This window comes from Spea bombifrons, chromosome 2, assembly GCF_027358695.1.
Source record: "Spea bombifrons isolate aSpeBom1 chromosome 2, aSpeBom1.2.pri, whole genome shotgun sequence".
NCBI classification, from domain to species: Eukaryota; Metazoa; Chordata; class Amphibia; order Anura; family Pelobatidae; genus Spea; species Spea bombifrons.
In genome coordinates, this window is record NC_071088.1 from 69,410,731 (window position 1) to 69,420,912 (window position 10,182).

The following is a 10,182-nucleotide window of genomic DNA, read 5'->3' on the forward strand; positions in this document are numbered from 1 at the left end:
TTCTTCCAGAGGAATTGGAGAAATGGTTGATGGGACGGATGAATGGGTACAGTAAGATAGGCGTCCTTTAAATCTATCTTTATAAGCCAATCTTTGTGAATGAGAAGGTCTCGAAGGAGGTGAATTCCTTCCATTTTGAAATGGTTGTATTTCACAAAGGCATTGAGAGTGCGTAAATTGATAACCGGTCTGTGGCCGGAATCCCTTTTCTTTACCAAGAACAAATTGCTCAGGAAACCAGGGGAGTCTAGAGGGACCTGAATAATAGCACCTTTGTGGGACAAGCCTGAGATTTCTTCTTGGATCAGCAAAGTGTCTTGTTGGGTAAAATGAATTGGATGGGGAAGCTGATCCTGAAAGGGGGGAAACATGAATTCTATTTGGTAACCCCTTACTGTATCTAGAACCCAAGAGTCGTTTGTGATACGACTCCAGATAGGGAAAAAATGTAATAATCTCCCCCCCAGCCTGTTGGGTGAAGAAAGGGGAGCAGTAATACTTACTGAAAGATGATCTTCCACGAGGAGTTCCTCGATGGCCCCGTGCTTTCCAGGGTCTTCCCCGATGTGGGAAGAAAGGGAGATGGTTGGAGTTTCCTTGATAACCCTTATAAGACGAGGTGTAGCTTGGGTTATATGAAGAGGTCTGGTATGGAGGGTTTGGACGGCTGGGGAAACGACCTCTGCTTTTCCCAGCCCTGCCAAAAATTTTTGGGTGGAAAACCTTCTTGAGACTGGCATTTGCCTTGTCCAGATTGGAGAAAACATTTACATATTTGTTAATGTCCTTGAGAAAGGCTTCTCCAAATAAACAACCTTCCGTAGCTGAGCCTGGTTCTTTAGTGGATATATGGGCTAGCTGCGGGTCAATTTTAATAAGGATGCTTCGTCTGCACTCTGCGGACATAGCGCAATTGGCGTTGCCCAGGAAGCAAATTGCCCTTTGCATCCAGCCACTTAGTATGTTAATGTCGACAGGTGTGTCTGTGCGCTTGGCATCCTCTATGAGCTCCAGGATTTTGGCTAGAGGACCAGACACATCCAGGAGCTTGTCTTGACAGGCTTTCAAGGACCTGTCAATGCCCTTTCGGGGGTTCTTCCCAGTTTTTGCGAGGTAGTGGATTACTGTCTCGTCTAATTCTGGGGTCTCAATTACCTTATGAGGTAAGACTGGTCTTGGGCATTCTGCCCGCATCTTGTTGCGAGCTCCCTGTTCGAGAGCTTGTCGCATCCAGAGCTCCATATATTTAGAGACTTGTTCAGTTGGTACCCACTCGGCCGAGCGGGGATGTTTTATTTGGTCTGGATGGAAAAAGGGGAACCCCTTAGCATCCAGAATAGAGTCTTCAGTTTTTCCAGGCTGATCGTTATGATCTTGGGAGTCTGAATACAAATCGGATGAGGATGAGGAGTCGGTTATTAGCGAAACGATTTCGGAGTCCGAATCACTGCTAGAGGAGGTATGGAAGGAATCAGGCTTCCTCCTATAATGGGCCTTCTGAGCTCGTTTGCCTTCCTCACGAGCAGAGGGTTTAGATTTGGTCTGGGTGTCAGACACGTCTTTCACATGCGCAGAGCGCAAAGATAAGTCTGTTTCTTTCCCATGTAAACGGCTTTTTGCACGTTTGGGGGAGTCTGAAGATAGAGGAAAGCAGTGTTTCCTTTTCTGGGTGGCCTTCCCAGACCTCCTCATGCCTATGGCTAAAGTAGATTCCGACTCCTCAGGTGACCAAAATTGGTCTGAGGGGGTTCTAGGGTCACTATCCCTGGAGTGTTTTTTAGGTTTGGAATGGGATACTGCAGAGGCTATAGATTTCACCAATGACTCCTGCATTGAAGTCATGGCCAAAACCACCGCGGTGGAGACAGACTTTGAGACTGTATTATCCCAGATGTCTTTAATATGGGCCTCAGAAATTGAACCAGGTGTAGGAATAGTGGCAGGAGTGGGCATATCACCTGCCTTTTTCAGTTCCTTTGAAGACATAGTAAAACAGCAACAAAAGGAGACACTCTGGAGCTGTTGAAACAATGTGCAGCTTTCCTGAGGTAAGCTGAGGTGAAAAGGGGCGGGAATCTAGCTGAGAACCAGCTAGAGCCAAAATCCCGCGAGATGTATGACGTCACACGCAATTTCAGCAGAAAAGTGGAATAGAAATGAAACTGACAAAGAAACGAAAACCGTCGCTGAACCCGAAAACGCAGCAGAAATTGGCGCAAACAGGGTATGATAGAGGTAGGGGTGAGGGGAATAGTATAAACACCCAAAATAAGCAATTTGGTAAAAACAGCAACACTGTATAATTGAATGCGCGCACACCTGTGAACGTGTGCGCATGCACCCACTGGCAGGATGAAATTAAACAGCCAGAGGGTAGTGACAAATATTAGAAAATAAATGAAAGCAATTTAAACCACATAACTGAGGTAAAAAATACAATTCAGAGAGCAAAAAACAGTTGGTACTTATCTGTGCAGCTGAGCAGCAAGAAAGAGGGAGATTAGTTGGGGATCTACACCTACATATCCTCTACTGCATGCTGATTGGCTACTCAGTGTTCTATTGTGTCTTTCAAGTTTGGATGTTTTTGTTTGTTCCACCAAACTTTGTATTTAACTATTTTGCTGCTGAAGTAGTAAAGAAGGAATTTAATGCATAATATGAAGCCTCCTGTCTGTAATAAAATTACAGATTATACATTATAGTGATATTATGGGCATGTCTATGACATACACAGACACCTTTTAATTCCTTATCCATGGTTACATTGTCTCTCATTTACATATGCCTCCTGTGGTAGACAAAGCCTTTAAGCACAGTACAGGGTTGGAAAAACCTACAGACAGCTGTTTAATTCCTGTTAAGTATGACGGCCTGTCATATCCAGCAGTCAGTGCACTTGCGTCATTAGAACGCCACCTTGTTGTCCCCCAGTCCGGCAATGTATACAAGACATACTGTGATGCGGCACAAAATATCAGCTTAATTAGGTTAGTCAATAATGTTTGTAGCACATCAGAAGTGTTTGCTGCAGTTTTAAATCTAAAACTTTGTATTTAGCTTCACAAGCGTTACATGCTACATTGGTACAATATGCTGAGGGATTGTGATGATATACAAAATATAGAATGATCATGTTTTGGTTAGTTATGGTTTTTCAGTTTAATAACAAACACCTTTTTCTCTATCTCTATTTGCATTTCCTGTATGTACTCAGGACCCCAACTCATTTCCAGTGCCCACCTCTCAGGACCTGGCTGGGTTCTGGGATCTCCTCCAGCTTTCCTTTGAAGACGTGGGTATGAAGTTTGCAGAGCTGCAACAACTGAAGGAAAATGGCTGGAAACCACTGGAATGCAAGGTACTGTAAATATGTAACATATATTCCGGCGTATAAGACGACTTTTTAACCAGAGAAAATCTTCTCAAAAGTCGGGGGTCGTCTTATACGCCGGGTACTAAAACTTACCGAGCCGGAGATTACCGACAAAGCCACGAATCTCTAGTGGAGGGATGAGCGGAGAAGCCGACCCCTGGGCCGGTCTTCAGGGCTGTGCCGAGGTAGGTACAAGATCGTGATCTCCTCAACTAGCCCTGATCAGCGGGCGCCCGACGAGCAGGGCTGGTTGGAGAGATCAGACCTCCCTGTAACTAGCCCAACATTAGGGACGTCATCCCCGTGCTCAGCATCAATAGCCGGCGCGTAGTGATTAGGGAGCATGGAAGCTGAGGTCTGAAGTGCCAGACCTCGGCTTCCATGCTCCCTAATCACTACGCGCCGGCTATTGATGCTGAGCACGGGGATGACGTCATGTCCCGGCGCTCGGCATCAATTGCCGGCACGTAGTGATGAGGGAGCAGTAAAGCAGAGGTCTGAAATGACAGACCTCACGCTCCCACAACTGGATGGAAGAAAGAAGATGAGAAAGGTAAGAGATGGGGAGAAAGGGGTGTGAGTGCAGTGTATGTGTATATATGTTGGTGTGAGATGGTCAGTGTATGTGTATGGTCAGGTGTGTGTAAGAGCAGTGTAGGTATTTGTGTGTTTGTAAGCTGGTGTGTGTGTGTATATATATATATATATATACATATATATATTTGTGTGTGTGTGTGTGTGTAAAGGCAGGGGTGTGTGGTGAGGGCAGTGTATAAATCTGTATGTATGGACAGGCGTATGTTAGTATGTGTGTATATATATATATATACACATATGTGTGTGTGTGTGTGTGTGTGTAAGGGCAGTGTATGTATGTATATGTCTGTATAACAACCAGCCAATCACCGGTAAGGTACATCGCTTGCCGTGATTGGCTGGTTGTTGTATACTGGGTAGAGGGGTAGTCTTATACGGCGAGCATAGCCTAAACGCTATATTTTACCTGGAAAAGTTAGGGGTCATCTTATACGCCCAGTCATCTTATACGCCGGAATATACGGTACTCAAACTAGCACTGCAGAATGGGTCTCCAAAACTGTTCTATGAGGCATGACAGCTGAGCTCATCGCCATCATTTCTCTGTAGATAGGGATTATGTTTTTAATGTAAGTTTTAACCTTCATATTCCTTTATGGAGAATGCAGGCGAAACTGTGAACTCTATGGCACCTCAGAGGTTAATTAAAGTTATTAACATTACTGTATGGGTGATGAGGGTGAGTTGGGTGGGCTCCATGTCCCCCACATGGCATAAGGAGGAAGGGAGCAAGTGTACAACATACACACGTAGTTTTTGTTCTTTAAAATCTGTGAATGAGACTTTAATGTACTAACATACACTCACACATACACGCTCCCACTAACACACATGCACACACATGCCCTCATACTAAGACATATGCTACCACATACAAACTCTCACTCCGTCACACAATTGTTACAGGCTTACCTTCAACTGAGCCTTTTTTCTAGCTGCTTGAACACTGTGCAAGCAGCTACCCTTTTATTGTGGGGTCGAGTAACATTGTCTTATGTGACTGCCTCCATTTGTGGGCCAGTCCAAGTCAGTGCAACTCTGTTTAAGAATTTTGCACTGGCTCAGGGGATAATTGACCATTCCTGGTCAAGATAAAGGTGGAAGGCCTGATTACCATCCATACCATTGAAAACGGCTTTTAGCAGTTTTCTTTGCTACTATGCCATCTTGTGGTCATAACAATGGACTACAGAAACAGCAAACATCCTCTAATATTGCCATACTGTTAATAGACTTAGCTTGTGACATTGCTCACAATCCACACGTGATAGAGAATGTAATACCGAAAGGCATGATTATCTCTAGGTTTATTTGAATGTTATCTTAACAAATGGGACCTGTGTATTGTTTATCACAACCCCCCCCCATTTTTATACCTTAGGAGGAGAAGAAGAAGGTGCCTCCTCCAATACCAAAGAAGCCTCTCCGCCAGAAGGTACATCCCATCAAGGACCGCTCCTTGGATTCTGTTGATCGTCAGAGACAAGAAGCTCGAAAGAGGCTACTGGCAGCCAAGCGTGCTGCCTCATACCGGCACAACTCTGCCACAGAGAGTGCAGACAGCATAGAGATATACATCCCTGAAGCCCAAACCAGACTGTGAAGAGGACAATGTACACTAACCTTTTGTACGCGCTGTATATTCAACTATACATATATACATAGAGAAGATTTAGAGATTATTCTAAGAAAAAAAACACTGAAAAAATGACCACAGCTGTGTAACTCGGGGGAGGCCCCTCTCACCTGAACCAAACAATCCCTTCATTAATAACCCCAAATGTAGAAATAGATAACCCACCAGTGCTAATGGTGAACCCATCACTGCAGAGGTAAAAGCTAAATGTACCCCTCAAGACCCTCCAAATCATCATGTAGCTTGAGAAATGGCCATGCTGTATTGCGAATTAGTACTGAGTATAACCATGAAATAAACACTGTGTAGAATTCCTTTTTCTAACCTTTACTACAGTGCAGTATTAAGGATTGCCAAACTATACTAATCAGGTGTTAAGTTTTAAACCTTTACAAAAATAACTAAGCTGTTGGAGGTTGTATTTTCTTTTTTCTTTTAGAAGAAGGGATTATTAGGATGTATGGTAATACTCAGTATCAGCCTACAATGCAGCGTGTTCTGTTTCTGCTAGACAGCGTTTCAAACATTAGTGTGTACCAGCACTATCCATACTGTGTACTGACCCATGGGACTTCCCCTGGGATTATATGTATCTTCATCCTGAGACTTTACATTAAAAAGTGGAAAAAGGATGCCAAAGGTTCGGGATATATTGTGTTCAAGATGGCATGAAAGGGACTTTTGCGTTATACTTAAAAAAAAAATCCTTGCTGCAAACTGAACAAAAACTTTTGCATTCGATCTCTGAAACCACAGCAAACTTTCATAAACTTGCAGCTTGGATGTTGTGATAAACAAACCTCAAAGTGAGCTACTGGTTATCTCATACTTACCCTAGATTTCTATACAACTGGTGTAAAAAAATCTTTTGTATGAGTGCAGTACCATGTATTATTGCCATCATATCTGTTTACAAAATGCTATATCTTGGTTAGTTTATTTTGATCAAAATGGTTTTATAACTTCTGAGTGGCTGTCTTAATCAAACCATGAGTGGGTTCCTTGGCCCATACGCCCATCCACGTTAGTCTTAGTAGTAAACACAAATAACATTGGTTTATTAACGTAATCAGTTTAGATAACTCAGGTCAGGTAGATATCAAGGCTAAGGTTTGGCCATCCTATGGCTTACTGTATTGTAAAGGCCTAGGTTCATCAAAGGGCAAATTCTATCTTACGCTGTGTCATTTGCACAATGTATGTAAAAATGCCAAGGAGACCTTTAAGAAATTGTGTTTAAAATCCTGGTTTGTAAAAACATTGTATTTTTGACAGCTTTTCATTAACCGAGGGCTATGTTTAATATAGGATTAAAACAGTATTGGCTTAAGGGGTTTACGTATAAGATCAATTCTGCTACACTTTCCTCTAGAATTGTTCTTTGAACCCCATGTTACTGTATTTTACTACAGTTGTTGTTACTGATTATACATCTCTATGTGCCAGAAATGCTTTGAGAAAGAGTTGTATAGACGTTCAACTCACTATAGACATCTGGACAATTCTTTATATTAGAATTGCTTATACTTTACACAAAGGTTATTGTGTATTTTAAAAGTTTATTTTTTAACGTACGCTTCTTTTAGGGTATAAAAACACATTTTTTCAAGTAGACAATCTATATACTGAGATAATGCAGATTTTCATAAAAGTATTTTTTGGGGCAGAAACTTTTTTTTGCATGCATATTGGGTAGGGTGTAATATGCATGATTTTATTTTGACACATGGGAATAAAGCCAAAAACCTAGCATTTTACATATGTTTACAGTTTATATTTTTCATCCTGTTCTATTGCATCCTGTGCCCTCGTGTTAAATACACACTTGTAATGAAGAGATACATTAAATATTGTAGTCTTTTAAGGAATACAGTACATTAGGAATCAATATTAGTGATGCCTGGTTAAAAAAATAAAGTACTAAAGTACAGAAATGTCCCAGAGAAGGGTGTAGCAATAGCATTACTGATATTTATTGTTTTCATTGTCAATTTTTCTGTACATATCTTTTGACACATGCCATGTTTTATGACACTTGATAATTAATGTTAAAACATTAACCTGAATATATCACCATACTTGGGATTTTACCCATAGCTCTCCCTCTTCTGGGGTAGTAGCTTTATGTAGTGGCAAGTATGGCGACACATAGCGGTGGGCCTAGCCCCAGAGAGCCTTTGGTTTGAGGGAACTGGGCAAAAAGCATGGGTGGAGAAAGGAGAAAGAAAAAACTGACTCAGAGACCCAGGAAAGCAGTGCTTCACCCAGAGACTCTGGGTCAAACCTGGTATGCACATCACATGCCCTGGTGTTGCTGAATATGAGTGTTTAAATATTTTATTTCGGTTGATAGCAACTGTTTTTTTTACAATAATGTAATTTTACAAGACAAACACAATCTTGTAAAATTCTCATTTTGAAATAAGTATACTATAAGGTCTGACCCAGACCAATAAAATGCATAGTGTTTATTTGCTCATGGTCCCAATTTAAATATTTTTAAAAATGATTTTGAATAGAAAACTGTACAATTTGCTCTTTGATAAATCTACTCCACTTTGCTATGGTCACAAAGGAAAGGGAGCAATATACAGAAGGCATCACATGTTTAAGAATTTTTGAATGCTGTCACATTATGAGCACATGCCTGTCCCCGTCTCTCTCCCATATTCTATTGTCGCTTTAGGGTAAGAAGGGTTCTCACAGGTGAAGTATATGTAATAACGGACATGTTCGCAGCTCTAAGTGCAGTTAAGGAAAAGCATGCAGAAGCCTCAGATAAGGATGAATGTGATAAAGAATGCTTTCCTGGCCCTGTTATTCTCAGTAATTGTGTGCAACGGCAATAGCATACAATCTCTTTACTCATTTCTATCATCCCACTAAAGGTGCAGGAGGTAGATCCAGAGAGCAATCTCTGTCATTATTATTTATTCATTTTTAGATTAAATAATATAATTATTACCATAATATTCTGTAGCACTGTGAAATGAGTGTGTGAAACAGGACATAGCAAGTAGTACATCAAACAGGATTTTGGACTTATGGAAACAAACGGTGAGGAGGGACCTACTCCATTGAGCTTACAATCTACAAGACAGTGGTCAGTCTTATAAACAGGAAAAATGTACTAAAATGTACCTGCATGCCATACTTAAACATATGCCATACGTTTATCACCCCAGTCTTATTTCTGCAGCAGAATGGGCTCATATTTAGTGCATCGTACTATTTATTATGTTTTACTTTTTTCAGGGAACCCTTTTTATACTACTACTACTCGCTGCTCCCTTAGTATAGATATTTTAGATAATAGCCCCTTATAAGACCCTTTCTTATTTGCACCCTGCATATGGCTGCACGCGCGCTTCTCACTATACTGTACAAGCGCTGATATCTTATAATTATCTGCATTCATTATTCTATACTTATTATCGTTATGATTAGAAGTATTAGTATAATAGCTAGTAATGTACTTTTCCCTGCTATCTTTATGCTTCTTAATTATTTATTTTTTTACTTCTCTCTGTTTATAGAATTGTAGAATGTGGAACGAGCATCACTCTTCTCTGACAGAAGCATGTTCTTAAATGATTTGTCCTAACCACCTAACAAACCTGCAATCAATTCCTGTACTTAAACTCTTTGGGGTCGCTTAGTGTGTGAAGTCCCTAGTTAACATGAACAAATATATATATATATATATATATATATATATATATATATATATAGCCTAATGTTGTGTGTGAATACATTTTCCAAATATTTTGCCTGTTGATGTTATAGGCTATAAGGCATGTGGGTTACCTCTAGATTGAGAGGTTGCCTGAAGACCCAGACTGCCTATAATACTGTGGGAGATTAACTCTTTGGCATCGGGAACTGCCCTTTATTATGCTGTCATTCTTTTTCTTCTTTTTATATTTATGAAACTTTTTCTCAGTATTATTAAAGACATAATTGTAGTGCTAGCACTACTTTGGTTGCTAGCAGCATTGACGCACATTAAATATTGTTTCATAAAGAGGAGAGTGCTAGATTTCATAATATCAGGAAGAACAAAGCCATTATTTAAAAAAATAAGCATTCTAAAAATCTATTTCTGGCGTCAGGTCAGTTTTAACATCCTTTTGTACCTCTAAAGTATTGGACAGGGCTTTGCAGTGCTAAAAGGGTCTAATCTCCCAGTTAAACACTAAATATGGGTCAAACCTCTGGAATTGTGTTTACAACTTTAAAGCAGGGAACTCTCCTACCCCTTGGGCACATTGAACTTGGTTTTACTTAGTGGTAACCTTTTCAACACTGGTTGGCTCACTAAGGGGATTTAACCACTGTGTCTGAGACTAAAGAAAAACCTTGCCCCATTGCACTGATGTAGCGTCTTCAATTCCTGCAGAGTGCAGGAATGATCCTATCAACCATTCCTTTGGAATTTAACTGTAGCAGTTTGTACCAATATTGCATATGTAACCATTTTTCTTACGGTTCTTAGTTTTTACTTATATTTGGACATGTTTTCTCTGTTATCTCCCTGTGCCTGCAAAGGGCCAGCTAGCCAAAGGAACAATAT

General features: G+C 40.7%; 1 protein-coding gene across 1 annotated transcript in view; it reads left to right on the forward strand.

Moving 5' to 3' along the window:
- Positions 1 to 5,904, forward strand: part of DLGAP3 (DLG associated protein 3) — a 148,100-nt gene extending 142,196 nt beyond the window's left edge. Inside the window, exons 11-12 of the mRNA XM_053454692.1 lie at positions 3,218 to 3,361; positions 5,355 to 5,904. Of these exons, the coding sequence (XP_053310667.1) occupies positions 3,218 to 3,361; positions 5,355 to 5,576 (366 nt within the window). The 3' untranslated portion in view covers positions 5,577 to 5,904. The remainder of the gene's footprint in view (positions 1 to 3,217; positions 3,362 to 5,354) is intronic.
- Positions 5,905 to 10,182: the final 4,278 nt, after the last annotated feature.